The sequence below is a fragment of the Cebus imitator genome, unplaced genomic scaffold, assembly GCF_001604975.1.
Source record: "Cebus imitator isolate Cc_AM_T3 unplaced genomic scaffold, Cebus_imitator-1.0 Scaffold13, whole genome shotgun sequence".
Lineage (NCBI taxonomy): Eukaryota > Metazoa > Chordata > Mammalia > Primates > Cebidae > Cebus > Cebus imitator.
Window position 1 is genome coordinate 5,492,676 of NW_016107328.1, and position 17,908 is coordinate 5,510,583.

At 37.5% G+C, this 17,908-nt stretch overlaps 1 protein-coding gene across 3 annotated transcripts in view; it reads left to right on the forward strand.

Moving 5' to 3' along the window:
* Positions 1-17,908, forward strand: part of ADCY8 (adenylate cyclase 8) — a 268,034-nt gene that overhangs the window by 172,811 nt on the left and 77,315 nt on the right. For all 3 annotated transcript variants that reach the window (XM_017500373.2, XM_017500379.2, XM_017500387.2), the window contains one exon: positions 8,980-9,080. In XM_017500373.2, the coding sequence (XP_017355862.1) occupies positions 8,980-9,080 (101 nt within the window). The remainder of the gene's footprint in view (positions 1-8,979; positions 9,081-17,908) is intronic.

The following is a 17,908-nucleotide window of genomic DNA, read 5'->3' on the forward strand; positions in this document are numbered from 1 at the left end:
AAAAGAAAAGAAAAAAGATCAAGTGTACATTAAACAAAACAAAAGTTGAATGAGCTTCAGTTTTTACACACAAGCTTTTTCCAGTTTTATATTATGATAACTATTGTAAATAGTGCTTACTATGAACCAAGTTCTGTGCTGAGTATTTTCTAAAACATTCATTTAATGTTACTTCTTTTTTTGGTTAGCAGCCACGTAAGACCAAGGATTTGCCACACAAGATAATCTTTAGATAATTATTTGGCTGAGTACAATTGGCTCTTAGCTATGTCCAGAATGTCTCTCAATTTTTTTCTGTCATTGATAAAGAAAATCAAAGTTAAATGGAGGCTTTAAGAATTTCAAGAAAAATGTATCATAAACTCTAAAATGTTTCTTACTTTATCCCATCAACTTTTACTGGAGTTATAATGATTATAATAAAATAATAAAGGAGAAATCTGGGCAAAGAAAAGAAGGCTAAGCAAATGAATGAATTTTCTGATGGGTTAGGATGCTGGAATCTACAATTAGGTAATGAGCAAAATGTACATTTCTGTCTTGGAGACATTCAAAATTTGTTGAACCACTCCATGTCTTATTTAGATGAGCAGGAAGGGGAACACGGAGCATGAATGGTCCCAGGTTTTCTCTTGCATTTTTCTAAATCACATGTATACTAATCACTTTCTTGATTTTATTATTAACATAATTTTTAAATATTTATTCTGTCATACATCAGGCTGCTCTTGAGTTTTTACTACTCTAGTAAGTCCCAAAATAGTATGAATATCTTGGCTTCCTTCTTCATGCATGAAAGATGGGTTTCAAAGAGGCTTAGGGAAGAAAGCCATCCCTTAGTCAGAGAGCAGCCTTGTAACACTCCTTTATTGTCTTGATATTACCTTGCAAAATTACAGCTGTTTCTACCACTCTCTAGGTAATCAAATGATATCAAGTGCCATTTTGTATATATTTTTTAATCAGACCAATTAGCCAGCCACAGTCCCATAAAGCCAGTATTTTCAGAGTCAGAAGTGCCAATTTCACCTATAATAGCATAATATAGAATTATAGAATTATGAGGCCATTGACCTGGTCACTGAAGCAATTTTAATGCTTCATGTGTAGACATCATTATTATCTACAACCAGGGACTTCTAGGTAAAGAATGTAGGAATAGTTACCACTTTGTTGGCTTCTCCATGGATGGGGGCTGGGGTTGGGGGCTAGACCACCCAAGAAAGGAAGAACTCTTCCTCCCAAGGATGGAAGATTTGGGGGAGGGTGAACTGGAAGAATGGTGGTTTGGAAGGTTCTTAAAAGTTCTTGAAATTCTCATGCACCCAGTCTAACCCCACTACCAAGAAAGAGTATTAGAAGATGTATTACCACCCTAGGGTCTTCTCCCAGCCTTGCACTTCTGAAGCCATCAATCTTAAATACATGTTAGCATGTTTCCTTCTGAGTCAACAAAACTTGATTAAATCCATCTTTGTCCAAAGGTCAATTTACTTGGGAAGAAGTATGTCAGTGAGAAATTCTGCACACCCACCTGTCACTCATAGAATTGCTCCTAATAACGATGTTATCGGAGTAGGAACCAAGATAGAGAAGATGGCCTATTTCAGAATTTAAAAATTATTGAAAATTAATCTCATTGCAATTATGCCTTTTATCCAAATGGTCTATTTTAAGCATGCTCTAGGCTACCGCCATGCTACAAAATGCATGAATTTAATAACAGAATGCTGGTGAAATTTCTTCATCCACTAATGCAAAAGAACAGATTATCCCAGTTGAGAATTTTCTTTAATAAATGTTTTAATATATACTAATAAAAGATGTGCTAGGAAATTTTTTCTTCAAACTAAATTTATCCAAAGATGAAATGGGCTCCCAAGCAAGGAGTTGATTTCCCCCAACACTGGAAATATTCAAGCAGGAGTTAACGGCTCATACCTGAGAGATATTACTGAGTTAAACTGGCATTAGTAAAGGTTGGACCAAGATGACAAGTACAATTCACTCCACCTAGAAGATTCTGTAATCTCACCCATTACATAATCTTGGGTAAAAAGACAGAGTACAGTTATAGTTTAGACAATTAACTAGATAATTGTTTTAGTTAGAGGCATCTTCTATGTCTTGTAGAAATGTAAGAATTTTTCAGTGCCTTTTAGCTTATAGTCAAAATAGAGTATCTAGGAAACCACTGTGATTTTCCTCCCCCTCACCTAGGCCGAGTTTTTAGGACTATCCCAGGCATGAAAATATGGAAGACTAGAAGCTCTATCACATCTGTAAGCAAATTTCCCTGATCATCTCTCTGTGGATAAGGAATCTGAAATGGATTTTTTTTGCATGTGATTGGACTTGGGTTTCCCAGCTTTTTTGTGGTGGATCTAAAAAATCCATTGACCTTCACGACTCTGATTTCATTTCCGAATATGTCTTTCAAGAGAATTCACGGCCAGAATCCCCAGACATGAACAAAATGAAACACAAGTTTATCCCGCTCTCCTTCCTTGGAAGTAACAAGTCTCTACTTCAATCAAACCAAATAGAAATTTTCATTTTTGAAACAATTTCCTTATCATTTGAAGATTGTAGTCTGTCTTCTTCTGTTGCATTTAAATAAAATCTACTGTCTTTTATTTTCTTCCCTATTGTCAGGTCACCCATCCTGGCCTAAAAAGGGGACTCATTATTTTGCATTGCATTGTGCTGGATCGATTCATCAATCCTCCAATGTGGAGGATCCATTCATCAATTAAGAAAATATAGTAGTGGCATTTTATTAAACTAATTCTTAGGCTGTTTCTTTTTTCTTTTTCTTTTTTTTTTTAAAGAAAGAAAGAAAAAAAAGAATGAAGGAGAGGAAGAAAGGGGAAGAGGAAGAGGGAGAGAGAACGGGGGTGTTGCTTTATTGCCTGGGCTAGAATGCAGTCTAAAAAATGGGTATGCCTATAATTGTGCTTAGAGACATGAAAAAAAAAATGAGGGAAGAAAATAACCAACAAGCAGCCAACCAATATTTAAATAGGTGTGATGTGGTACTGATAATAGTGTATATTTTGTGTATTTAAAGTGGAGAGTTCTATAAATGTTAATTAAGTCTACTTGTTCCGCATCTGAGTTCCAGTTCTGGATATTGTTATTAACTTTCTATCTCATTGATCTGTCTAATATTGATGTTGAAGTCTCCCACTATTATTGTATGGGTATCTAAGTCTCTTTGTAAGTCTTATATATCTGGGTATTCTTGTATTGGGTGTGTATATATTTAGGATCTTTAACTCTTCTTGTTACATTGATCCTTTTATCATTATGTAATATCCTTCTTTTCTTCTTTTGATCTTTGTTGCTTTAAATTCTATTTTATCAGCAAAAATTGCAACTCCTGCTTTCTATTTATTTATTTATTTTTGCTCTACATTTGGTTAGTAAATCTTCTTTGCATGTGAGGTGGGTCTGGATGCAGCATACCAATGGGTCTTGGCATTTTTTACCCGTCTGTGTCTTTGGATTGGGGGATTTAGTCGATTTGAATTTAGAATTAATAATAATGTATGTGAGTTTAGTACTGCCATTTAATGTTAGCTGGCTGTTTTGCCCATTAGTTAATATAAATTCTTGATTATGTTGATGCTCTTCATTTTTTGGTATTTTTTAGAAAGGCTGATACTGGTTGTTCCTTTCTATGTGTCGAGGTTCTTTCAGAAGCTCTTGTAAAGCAGGCCTGGTGGTGATGAAATCTCTGAGTGCTTGTTTGTTCACAAAAGATTTTATTTTTCCTTCGCTTATGAAGCTTGGTTTGGCTGGATGTAAAATTCTGGGTTGAAAGTTCTTTTCTTTAAGGATGTTGAATATTGGCCCCCACTCTCTTCTGGCTTGTAGGGTTTCTACTGAGACATCTGCTGTGAGTCTGATAGGCTTCCCTTTATAGGTAACCTGATCTTTCTCTCTGGCTTCCCTCAGTATTTTCTCTTTCATTTCAACCCTGGTGAATCTGGCCATTATGTGCCTTGAGGTTGGTCTTCTTGAGGAATATCTTTGTGGTGTTCTCTGTATTACTTGGAGTTGAATATTGTCCCGCCTTGCTAGGTTGGGAAAATTTTCCTGAATAATATCCTGAAGCATATTTTCCAGCTTGGATTGATTCTCTTCATCACATTCAGGTACACCTATCAAACGTAGATTAGGTCTTTTCACATAGTCCCATATTTCTTGGAGACTTTGCTTGTTCCTTTCTATCCTTTTTTCTCTAATCTTGTCTTCTCGTTTTATTTCATTAAGTTGGTCTTCGACCTCTGATATCTTTTCTTCTGCTTGATCAATTCAGCTGTTAAAAGTTGTGCATACTTCGTGAAGTTCTCGTGTTGTGTTTTTCAGCTCCATTAATTCACTTATATTCCTCTCTAAATTCTGTATTCTTGTTAACATTTCGTCAAACTTTTTTCAAAGTTCTTAGTTTCTTTGCATTGGGTTAGAACAAGTTCTTTTAATTCACAGAATTTTCTTATCATCCACTTTTTAAAGCCTGCTTCTGTTAATGAAACACACTCGTTCTCCATCAGGCCTTGTTCCATTGCTGATGAGGAACTGTGATCCCCTGTAGAGGGAGAGGCATTCAGATTTTGGGTATTCTCAGCCTTTTTAGGCTGGTTTCTTCACTTCGTTATCGATTTATCCATCTGTGATCTTTATAATTACCGTCTTTATAATTGGGTTTCTGAGGGGACATCCAACTTGTTGATTCCCAGCGCTAAAATCTGAGCAACTCACTGTGCCAGCCAAAACAGTGGCTTTAAGATTGATGGTGCTTTTCTGACTCTGCACCAAGAACCGCCGCACCAAGGCAGCGGCAAAACCGCCTCGCCGGCCACAAGAGTTGCACTGGTGACCCGTGGGGCTCCTCCGCTGGGAATCTCCTGGTGCGTGAGCAATAAAAATTCGTCTGAAAATGTGGCATCCTCTTGTTCTCTGTGCATTCACTGGGAGCTATAATCCTGAGCTGCTAGTGATCAGCCACCTTGGATCTCTCTCCTTCTTAGCCTGTTTCTAATGACCATTCTTTACCTGTTTGTTTCACTTTCATTCTAACTAAGATTGACATAGGCTCATATTTTTAACACATTACCTTTCTTTGTATCATTAAATTACATCACTGAAATATACCAAAGAAACCTGATCATGCATCTATGAACAAGATCACCTTACTCTGAAAGCAAGGTAGAGCAGCCAGTGAGACCATGCACTCTAGAACAAAACTCTTTGAATTCTCTCTGTGTGATCTGTGAAGGTGTTGTTGAGTTGCTCAGATAATCGAATACTCAGTTTCTTTATCTACAAAATGAGGGTACGATAAACAAGACCTTCCTCAAGTGTTGTAATAATTAAATGAGAACATTCATGTAAAGTGTGAAGCATAGCACCAGCCTTGCACTAGGTATTAGTCATTATTATTAAAATTTCTTACTCGAGATTTTTGACCTTTTTCTGAATCAACCAAGACCCTACATGTTGAAAAATAATAATATTCCAAATTCTAATCTAAGATCTCCAAGGAAGTATTTGTAATTTGTTCCAAGTGTCTGAATTTTGTCACCAACTGACTATGACAAGCTTTTACCTATCTGATCCTCAAGCTTCTTATCTGAAACATATATATCTTAAATTCTTATATGAAATGTGTGTGTGTGTGTGCACGTGCATGTGTGTGTGTGTGATTGCCAAGTTCTCTTGTAGATAAAGGGCTCAGAAATTATAAGGGTTCACAGGTCATTTCCAAGAAGTTTTCCTAAACATCGCAGAAAAGTTAAGAATTCTACCCAGTGGTGGGTAATCTTTCAAGAAGCATTCTTAGGGAAGAATGAGGGCAGGGTCTTCTCCCAAGTAAAAACACCACACATGAGTTACAATTTCTTTAGAAGAGTCCTTTAAAACATGGTGGACCTATCAGTCAACAGCATTTTTGGGGTAACCACTGAGTGCAAGGTACAATTCTGTACAGAGGAATAGAAGACAACATTCTGCAAGGCAACACCATTGAAAAGGCAAGCTTCACATAGATGAAAGTACAGAAATGAAATAAGTATGATTAATTGGTTGACAGTCGGAAACATTTATATAGCATTATCATGTGCAAGGCACTGTTCTAAGCACTTTGTATATATTACCTCATTTCATCCTCCCAGTAACCCTTATGAGATAATTCCTATTATTATATCCATTTTCTAGATAAGAAAACTGAGACATAGAAAACTTAATGATGTTGTCCAAGGATGCATAGTTGTTAGTGCTGGGATCCAAATCTGGTTAATCTAGCTCTTGATTAGTTCATGCTCACAACTGAGATATAAAAGGATAAGAGGGGCCAGTTGAGGACAGAACAGGGATGAGATGAGGCGTGTCTAACTTTGATAGGCATAAGCACACAACTAACTTAAAGCTATGAGCCAGAGTGTTCAGACCTTTACCAGTCAAGAGGAAGTGAAATGAATCGCTACTCAATCTCAGTACTCTATCATTCTGAGCCAATTAGGAATTTTCTTGTTGAAGTCCTGCTCTCCTTATATTTCCAAAGTAATAATGCACCACATTCTGAAACCCAGTATTTTATATTTGGTGGACGTCAACTTCACAAGTATTATAAGATTCTTCTTTTATGCAGCTATGTTATGCTAGTTCAAACAGAAAAATAATAGAATGCTTCAGCATTGCCAAACTTATGAACTATATTAATGTTCCCATTTGACAGATAAGAAAAGTGAGGTTCAAAGAAATTAGCTTTGCTCACAATAAAATAGTGACAGATCTAAAAGCAAAGTGAGTCTTTATACTTTTTCTCCACCCAATTTGCCATCTGAAGAAAATGGAAAACATCTTATGCAATTTTAGTCTGGACAAATGATGATTATGTCACATTTTTTTAAGTCATCAGTAAAAAACATTCATGAAAGGAGTCACAGAGACTTATGCTTGGGATCTATAAAAAAAGGATCTTTTCATAGGATCAAGGGCCAATAATGGAAAGGAAGCCTTTGCAAAGGAATGAACTCTCAGGGTCAGGCTCTCAGAATGTTCAAGTTGATGGTGTTTAGAACCCCGAGATGCCCTGCTCAGGATAAGAGAAAAGAAACTCACTTTCCCAGATAAAGCAGAAAAGATCATCAGATGAAAATTAACAGACATTTGAGTTGACATCATGAATGTTATGAGAAGGATTTCTGAATTTGGAAGGCAATGTTCAATTACAACTCCAAGATGCTGTGAGGATGGTAGTGATGATGACAGGTGGTGATGATGATGATGGATGGCATGAAAGAAGAAAAGGAGAAATTTTAGTGTACTGATTAACTACACTAAAATTATTATTGCTGTTTTTAAAATTTCATTATCAAATCTATGCAACCAGGCTGGTTTAAAATTAATCAGCCAACAAAGAATAATTAGATCATCTGTAATTGATTGTTAGAAGGAATTCAGACATTTATCTTTCTTTGAATTAACTGCTTTGTGGCTAATTCATTTGCAAGATGCTTTGTGTAGGCCTCTATGATTGTGATCTGTTCTCGGGTAGCACTATTAGTAACTATTAATCATATAGGTTTTCTCTGGTTTTATCAGGATTGAGGATGGCATAGAGTGATTCTTCAGAGCCATGTTCCTGGTTCCCCTCCAGATAACAAGCAGGTTGTCAGCAAGTGGACAGAGGCCTCGATACTGAAGAGTAGAAAAAGCATTGCCCTGCAAAAGCAATAAATGTGCAGTCTCTGAGCAGCACTGTGCTTCACCTAGAGAGCTCACCAACTATAGGATATTCTCCAAACCTTAGCTATGACACTGAGAAGGAGGGTTCGGTCTAAAACCCAGATCACACCAAGAAGTCAGAAGAAATAAAAATCATGTAACTCTTGATTTCAAACACCATACCAACAACAGATTGGACTGATTGTATTATTTCTTGACCTGACTGAAACCCTACCTTAGTATTGTGGACATAGAGCCTAAGATGTTGTGAGGCCTCTATTTGCCAGCTTTCTGTATGAAGTAACCACGAAATGCAAATCAGGGGTTACAAAGTTCCAAAGTGAGCCTTAGCTTTCTGTCCACCGAAAATAAAATAACCTGCCTGCTACTATACCTCTCTGTCTTCAAGGTCAAATTTGGGGCTTGGTTCAGGCTAATTCAAAGGCTCTAAAACTGAAAAAGTTTTAAAAACCACCCTGCCTTCTGAAAGAAGTAGATATTCCCCAGCTTAGTAACTCCAAGATGGTTCAAGAGACTAGACAGAAATGAGGCAAATACACATTGAGTTCTGACCTTCTAGAAGCTTTTAAAGCTAGGCAATGAAATTACTGAGTACTCTGGATAATCAAAATAAAGTTAACACCATTCCCTAGGGCTGCCTTGAGCAGACACAGAAGGACATCAAGCATATTGGTCTATTAGTCTTGGTTTCTCTTCTGTGAAATGAAAGGGCTATACTAGCTGGAGATCTCTTTGGCTATTTTCTATTTTAAGAGCCTGAGAATGTATTTTTAATTAAAAAAAAGAGGCAGAGAGACTTCCTGGTAAAACATTTCCCTGTGTTCCCAAACTTAACACGAAACAGAGCAAGATCCTTAAATGACTTAAGTTTACTCATGAAGAAAGTCAATGCGAATTTGATTTGCTGCATATATGGATGTGTGCTCTTCTGTTCTGTTAAAATAATGTGAGTTCAGAGGGAGGGGAAGAACTGGATACTTTCCTGCAAAGTCTCCCTCCCATTGTATTTACTCCTGGGCTCTCACTGGAAAGTTGGCAGGAGGGATGGGATAATGCTCTGTGAAGGTTTTATTAAGATATGAATTATTCTTATTTTTTAAAAATCTAATTGCCTTGTTTCTTCTTGATGTTTCCCTCAACCTCAAACACTGCTAAAACCTAATTCTTCCAAAACCCAACTCTTCTGCAAAGTAACTCATTCTCTTTTTTTTTTTTTAATTACAGTATTCTCAAATGAGGGATGAAGTATTCAAGTCAAACTTGGTCTGTGCATTTATCGTTCTTCTATTTATCACGGCAATACAAAGTTTGCTTCCTTCTTCAAGGTAAATATGAAAGAACTAATTGATCTGGTAAGACATCTTTGTGAAATTCCTCACCTGGAGTCAGTCAGCTGACTTTTCAAAGGATCAGAATTTAAAATAACTGAGTCCAGATCCCATACCAAAATGTTTGACAGTATCAATGTCTATTCTGGTTGTCTTACTCTGCATAATAATCTCAAAACTCTGCCCAGACAATAATTTTTATCCTAATTTTAATAAAAACAATCAAAATTAAAATAGGTCCCACTCTTACTTGACATGACACCCATGAATGCAGAAAATAAGTATAAGAACTTCAATCACCATTTACTTATGCTTTTGTTAGTATAGCTCATTCACAGATGCAGCATCATAGCTCCATGGGAATGAAAAATCAGCACTTTAACAATAACGCAAACACCTATTTAGTCACTGTTCTAAATACTTAACATACACAAACTTCTGGAATCCCCATGACAACTTCATGAGGTAGGTGCCATGATTATCTTCATTTTAAAGAGAAGGGAACCGAGGATCATAATAGTGAAATAAATTGCCTAAGATCTCATGGTTCTTAAGATCTCATAGTTATTGCCTAGATTCAACCCAGGAAGAAAAGCTCTAGAGCCTGGGTTCTTAATCCTCTACTAGGCACATATTGTCCAGGTTACAGATGCTGTAGCCAGGATTTGAACCTAGTTCTGGATTAGTCCAATAGCCATGCTTTTTTTTTTCTCCTCTAAGCTATAAGTTACCTCCTGCCTCTTTTCTCAGCTAAATTGCCTTCTACCCATACTTAACATGAGTCTTCCCCCTTCACATGGTTAAAAATAATATCAACAAATATTTTTTAAATACTTAATATAGGCAAAAGAACATTCTAGCCCCTGAGGATAATATAGTTTTGGAAGAAGAGGTTCTGTACTCTCTAGGACATAATTTAGTAGATGACAAAGACATTAACAATGGCTCCCAGTTACTGAGTACTTATACATGCCAGGAAAGTACTGCATCTTTTGCATGGATTGTCTCAAAAAGCCTGAAAAATAACGATGAATAAGGTGGCATTCCAATTGCGTTTGTAGATGAAGATTTATCCCAGGTCGCACATGTGTGCAACATCTGAGCTGAGATTTGAACCCAGAGACAAAATCTGTGCTTTTACTTACCAGACTGCTTTGCATCAAAATCCGTTATTCATTCTGACCACATCACTCAAGGAAAAATTTGTAGAAAAGATTTTGAGCTGAGTAAAATGAGAGTGGAAAAAGTAGAAAAGCATTCCATTTGGAAAACTGTTCTGGCAAAGGCATACAAGTGAGAAAGACCTTGTGGTTGTAGAATAGTGAGTAAATGTGAGAGCCTATAGCAAAGGGTTTGTGCAAGAATAGAATAGACACTATTGCTGAAAAAGGAGGGAACCAGCAGAAGTTCAATGTTCATAACTATGTTAAAGACTTTGGAATTGATCCTGAGAGAAGGAAGGAGCCCCTGGAGATTTTTAGGAAGATTGTAGCATGATACTGTGGAATAAAGATGTTCAAGTTAACTACTATGCAAAGGCAGGCCATGCTTGACCTCCCCCTAATTATCAGGGGACATTAGAAGGAGAGAGGGGATTCTGGGAAGATGATGGCACAGATGGTGTATGTATGTATGTATATATATATATCTTGTGTCAGTTTGCTGAGAATGATTGTTTTCAGATTCATCCGTGTCCCTACAAAGGACACGAAATCATCATTTTTATGGCTGCATTGTATTCTGTGGTGTATATGTGCCACATTTTCCTAGTCCAATCTATCATCGATGGGCATCTGGGTTGGTTCCAGGTCTGCCACAATGAACATTCATGTGCATGTGTCTTTATAACAGAACGATTTATAATCCTTTGGATATATACCCAGTAATGGGATTGCTAAGTCAAATGGAATATCTATTTCTGGGTCCTTGAGGAATTGCCACACTGTCTTCCACAATGGTTGAACTAATTTACATTCCCACCAACAGTGTAAAAGTGTTCCTATTTCTCCACATCCTCTCCTGCATCTGTTCTCTCCAGGTTTTTTAATATTTGCCATTCTAACTGGTGCAAGATGGTATCTCAATGTGGGCTTGATTTATATTTCTCTAATATCCAGTGATGATGAACATTTTTTCATATGTTTTTTGGTCTCATATATGTCTTCTTTTAAAAACTGTCTGTTCATATCCTTCACCCACTTTTGAATGGGTTTGTTTGTTTGTTCTTGTAAATCTTAGTTCTTTGTAGATTCTGGTTATTAGCCCTTTGTCAGATGGGTAGATTGCAAAAATTTTTTCCCATTCTGTTGATTGCTGGTTCAGTTCTGTACAGCAAAAGAAAGCTCTGGAGTTTAATTAGATCCCATTTGTCTATTTTGGCTTTTGTTGCCAATGCTTTTGGTGTTCTAGTCATGAAGTCCTTTCCTATGCCTATGTTCTGAATGGTTTTGCCTAGCTTTTCTTCTAGGGTTTTTATGGTGTTAGGTCTTATGTTTAAATCTTTAATACACCTGGAGTTAATTTTAGTGTAAGGTGTCAGGAAGGGGTCCAGTTTCTGCCTTCTGCATGTGGCTAGCCAGTTATCCCAACACCATTTATTAAACAGGGAATCCTTTCCCCATTGCTTGTTTATGTCAGGTTTTTCAAAGATCAGATGGTTGTAGATGTGTGGCATTGCCTCTGAGTACTCTGTTCTGTTCCATTGATTATATCTCTGTTTTGGTAATAGTACCATGCTTTTTGATTGCTGTAGCCTTGTAGTATAGTCTGAAGTCAGGTAGCATGATGCCTCCAGCTTTGTTCTTTTTGCCTAAGATTGCCTTGGCTATGCTGGCTCTCTTTTGGTTCCATATGAAGTTTAAGGTGTTTTTTTCCAGTTTTGTGAAGAGGGTCATAGGTAGCTTGATGGGGTTACTGTTGAACCTATAAATTACTTTGGGCAGCATAGCCATTTTTACAATATTGATTCTTCCTAATCATGAGCATGGAATGTTTTTCCATCTGTTTATGTCCTCTCTTATTTCCTTAAGCAGTGGTTTGTAGTTCCCCTTGAAGGGATCCTTTACTTCCTTTGTTAGTTGTATTCCTAGGTATTTTATTCTCTCTGTAGCAATTGTGAATGTCAGTTTGCTCTTGATTTGGCCCTTTTTTAGTCTGTTATTGGTGTATAGGAATGCTTGTGATTTCTGCACAATGATTTTGTGTCCTGAGACTTTGCTAAAGTTGCTTATCAGTTTAAGGAGATTCTGGGCTGAGATGATGGGGGTCTTCTAAATACACAATCATTTCATCTGCAAATAGAGACAATTTGACTTCCTCCTTTCCTAACTGAATACCTTTTATTTCTTTTTCTTGCCTGATTGCTCTGGCTAGAACTTCTAATACTATATTGAACAGGAGTGGTGAGAGAAGGCATCCTTGTCTAGTGCCAGATTTCAAAGGGAATGCTTCCAGTTTTTGTCCATTCAGTATGATATTGACTGTGGGTTTGTCATAAATAGCTTTTATTGTTTTGAGATATGTACATCAATATCTAGTTTATTGATAGTTTTTAGCATAAAAGGCTGTTGAATTTTGTCAAAGGCCTTCTCTGCATCTATAGAGATAATCATGTGGTTTTTGTCTTTCGTTCTGTTTATGTGGTGAATTACATTTATAGACTTGAGTATGTTGAATCAGCCCTGCATCCCCAGGTTGAAGACTAATTGATTGTGATGGATAAGCTTTTTGATGTGCTGTTGCAATCAGTTTGCCAGTATTTTATTGAAGATTTTTGCATCTATGTTAATCATGGATATTGGCCTCAAGTTTTCTTTTTCTGTTGAGTATCTGCTGGATTTTGGTATCAGGATGATGTTGGTCTCATAAAAAGATTTGGGAAGGATTCCCTCCTTTTGGATTGTTTGAAAAAGTTTCAGAAGGAGTGGTACCAGCTCTTCTTTGTATGTCTGGTAGAATTCGGCTGTGAACCCATCTGGACCTGGGCTTTTTTTTGTTGTTGGTAGGCTATTAATTGCTGCCTCAACTTCAGCCCTTGTTATTGGTCTATTCACAGTTTCAACTTCTTCCTGGTTTAGGCTTGGGAGGGTGCAAGTGTCCAGGAATTAATCCGTTTCTTCCAGGTTTACTTGTTTATGTGCATAGAGTTGTTTGTAGTATTCTCTGATGGTAGTTTGTATTTCTGTGGAACCGGTGGTAATAATCCCTTTATCGTTTTTTATTGCATCTATTTGATTCTTTTCTCTCTCTCTCTTTTTTTTTAATTAATCTGGCTAGCGGTCTATTTTGTTGATCTTTTCAAAAAACTGGCTCCTGGATTTATTGATTTTTTGAAGGGTTTTTTTCTACCTCTATCTCCTTCAGTTCTGCTCTGATCTTAGTTATTTCTTGTCTTCTGCTAGCTTTTGAGTTTTTTTGATCTTGCTCCTCTAGCTCCTTCAATTTTGATGATAGGGTGTCGATTTTAGATCTTTCCTTATTTCTCATGTGGGTATTTGTTGCTATAAATTTTCCTCCAGACACTGCTTTAAATGTGTCCCAGAGATTCTTGTGTGTTGCATATTTGTTCTCATTGGTTTCAAAGAACATCTTTATTTCTACCTTCATTTCATTGTTTAGCCAGTCAACATTCAAGAGCCACTTGTTCAGTTTCCATGAAGTTGCATGGTTCTGAGTTAGTTTCTTAATCCTGAGTTCTAATTGTACTGTGGTCTGAGAGACTGTTTGTTATGATTTCCATTCTTTTGCATTTGCTGAGGAGTGATATACTTCCAATTATGCGGTCAGTTTTAGAGTAGGTGTGATGTGGTGCTGAGAAGAATGTATATTCTGTGGATATGGGGTGGAGAGTTCTGTAGATGTCTATTAGGTTTGCCTGGTCCTGATGTCAGTTCAAGTCCTGGATGTCCTTGTTAATTTTCTGTCTTGTTGATCTGTCTAATATTGACAGTGGAGTGTTAAAGTCTCCCACTATTATTGTGTGGGAGTCTAAGTCTCTTTGTAGGTCATTAAGAACATGATTTATGTATCTGGGTGCTCCTGTATCAGGTGCATATATATTTAAGATAGCTCTTCTTGTTGCATTGATCCTTTTACCATTATATAATGCCCTTCTTTGTCTCTTTTGATTTTTTGTTGGTTTAAAGTCTATTCTATCAGAGACTAGGATTGAAACTCCTGCTTTTTTTTTTTCTCTCAATTTGCTTGGTAAATCTTTCTCCATCCCTTTATTTTGAGTCTATGTGTGTGTCCTTGCATGTGAGATGGGTTTCCTGGATACAGCACACCAATGGGTTTTGACTTTTTATCCAATTTACCACTCTGTGTCTTTTGATTGGGGCATTTAACCCATTTACATTTAAGGTTAATATTGTTATGTGTTAATTTGATTCTGCTGTTTTGATGCTAGCTGGTTGTTTTGCCCATTAGTTGACACCGTTTCTTCATGGTGTCAATGCTCTTTACCATTTGGTATGTTTTGGGAGCGGCTGGTACTGGTTGTTCCTTTCTATGTTTAGTGCTTCTTTCAGGAGCTCATGTAAGGCAGGCCTGGTGGTGATGAAATCTCTCAGCTATTGCTTGTTCTTAAAGGATTTTATTTATCCTTGGCTTATGTAGGTTAGTTTGGCTGGATACGAAATTCTAGGTTGAAAGTTATTTCCTTTAAGGATATTGACTATTGTCCCCTACTCTCTTCTGGCTTGTAGAGTTTCTGCCAAGAGATCCATGGTGAGTCTGATGGGCTTCCCTTTGTGGGTAACCCGACCTTTCTCCCTGGCTGCCCTTAGCATTTCTTCCTTCATTTCAACCCTAGTGATTCTGACGATTATGTGCCTTGGGGTTGCTTTTCTTGAGGAATATCTTTGTGGTGTTCTCTGTATTTCCTGGACTTGAATGTTGGCCTGCCTTGTTAGGTTGGGGAAGTTCTCCTGGATAATATCCTGAAGAGTATTTTCCAGCTTGGATTTATTCACTCCATCACATTCAGGTACACCTGTCAAACATAGATTAGATCTTTTTACATAATCCCACATTTCTTAGAGGCTTTCTTCATTTCTTTTTACTCTTTTTTCTCTATTCTTGCCTTCTCGTTTTATTGCATTGAGTTATCTTCAATCTCTGATATCCTTTCTTCTGTTTGGTCAATTTGGCTATTGAAACTTGTTTATGCTTGGAGAAGTTCTCGTGTTATGTTTTTCAGCTCCATCAAGTCATTTATATTCTTCTCTAAGCTGTTTATTCTCATTAGCTTTTCATCATACCTTTTTTCAAGGTTTTTAGTTTCTTTGCATTAGGTTAGAACATGTTCTTTTAGCTCAGAGAAATTTGTTATTACCCACCTTCTGAAGCCTGTTTCTGTCAATTCATCAGACTCATTCTCCATCCAGCTTTGTTCCCTTGCTGGTGAGGAGTTATGATCCATTGGAGGAGGAGAGGCATTCTGGTTTTTAGTGTTTTCATCCTTTTTTCACGGGTTTCTTCCCATCTTTGTGGATTTTTCTACCTGTGGTCTTTGTAGTGGGTGACTTTCAGATGGGGTTTCTGAGTGGATGTCCTTTTTGTTGATGTTGAAGTTATTTCTTTCTGTTTTTTAGTTTTCCTTCTAACAGTCTGGCCCCTCTACTGTAGGACTGCTGGAGGTCCATTACAGACCCTGCTTGCCTGGGGATCACCTGCAGTGGCTGCAGAATAGTAAGGGTTGCTGCCAGTTTCCTCTTCTGTTATCTTCGTCCCAGAAGAGTACCCACCAGATGTCAGCCTGAGCTCTCCTTTATGAGGTGTCTCTTTGGATATACAGGGGTCAGGGAGCTTCTTGAGGAGACAGTCTGTCCCTTATAGAAGCTCATGTGCTGAGCTGGGAGCTCTGTTGTTCATTCAGAGCTGCTGGGAAGGTACATTTAAGTCTGCTGCAGCAGAACTCATAACCACCTCTTTTCTCAGGTGCTCTGTCCTGGGAAGGTGGGGCTTTATTTATAAGTTCCTGACATGCTGCTGCCTTTTTTCAGAGATGCTCTGTCCAGCAAGAAGGTAGCCTAGTCACAGTCTGCCAGCAGAGGCATTGCTGAGCTGCCATGGGCTCTGCCCAGCTGCAGTGTGAACTTCCTTGCAGTTTTGTTTACAGAGGTATAGTTAGAACTGCCTCGGTAATGGCAGGCTGCCTCGGTAATGGCGGACTGCCTCAGTAATGACAGACTGCCTCAGTAGCAGTGGACTCCCTCGGTAATGGCAGACTGCCTCAGTAATTGTGGACTGCCTCAGTAGTGGTGGACTGCCTCGGTAATAGCAGACGCCCTTTCCCCCACAGAGAGGACTATCCCAGGTCCAGCTGCTTTTAATGCAAAACTTTCAATCTGGAGCATTTCAGATTGCTGGTCTTTGTGGGGGTGGTACCTGCCAAGCCAGATCACCTGGCTCTCTGTTTCAGCCCCTTTTTTTCAGTGGAATTGGCAGCTCTGTTTCTCAGGCATTCCGTGCCAGTTGAAATGGCCACCCAGATTTATGTCAGTTTTGCTGTGCCAGCTGAAACAGCCATGCTGGAAACTCATGGCACTTTTCAGCCCAGGAATCTCCTGGTCTGTGGGCAGTAAAAACTCATTTGGAAATGCAGTGATCACTCACCCTCTGCATTGTTCTCTCTGGGAACTGCACTCCAGAGCTATTCCTATTTGGCCATCTTGGATCCCACAGATGGTATATTTCTTAATCTCTCAGTATTCTCACAAATCAAACCTACTAGATAGCAAAACCAAAATTCTTGTGGACTATACTTATAACGAAAAAAAGGGGTGATGCAATAGACTCACATATTCCAAAATAGAAGTAGGGTAGCAAGAATCCCCCAATAGCCCCAAAATGTGTGTGATATCAGTATCTGTATGGAAGAAAGCAGAAAGAAGTACTAGGCATGACACACCCGGGAACAAAAGGATCTCAATATAGCCAACAGATATTCACTGAGAAGTGCTGTGAGCCAAACTAAGAAAGCAACTGAAAGCGGGACAGAGTTTCCTCAATCCAATAACAGTTTGAAAGGCCTGAAGAGCTGGAACCATCAGGACACGATGAGCTCATGAAACTGATCATCTAATCTCCCTCTCATGATAAAGCCTTGAGAGGAACTGTGTGAGTGAAATCAAAATCACTTATGATAAGGGCTGTAGAAAAGAAGATAAAACCCAGTTTAAAGTGGGAACAGATTCTAACTATCATGTTTTGAAAGACTACATGAAAGCAACCAAAGAGAAAGCTCTGAAAAGTTAAAACAAACAAACAAAAAAAACTATCCTGAACCATGCACTTTCTAAAAGTTCAGGGAAATGTTTTATATAAAAATGAGCAACAAAATATATTGATGGCAATCCTATACTAAGCTATTATTTAAAAGTAGTGAATAATAAGTATAATCATCATCTTATTGTCATTGAAAACATTCCAGAAAGACATGCCCACAAAATATATCAAAACTTTATCCTATTCTTTTATAAGGAGCTGAAGCACTTAATGTGGTTCAAGACATGAAATAACAACTAAACCAAAATTAGAAAAACTTAGAAATTTGGAAAGAGAGCTCAGAAAATAAAAATTTTAAAGAAGATATATTTCAGAAATGAAGACAGCAAAATATAATATAGAGCGCAGAAACACAGCAAAAAATGACTTAAAAGATAATAGAAAGTGAAAGAAAGAACATTATTTTTTAAGTCATAAAGAAAATTTAAAAGATTGACAGGGCTTCTTCCTTACATCTTTTTTTTTTTTTTTTTTTTTTTTTTTTTTTTTTTTTTTTTTTTTTTTTTTTTTTTTTTTTTTTTTTTTTTTTTTTTTTT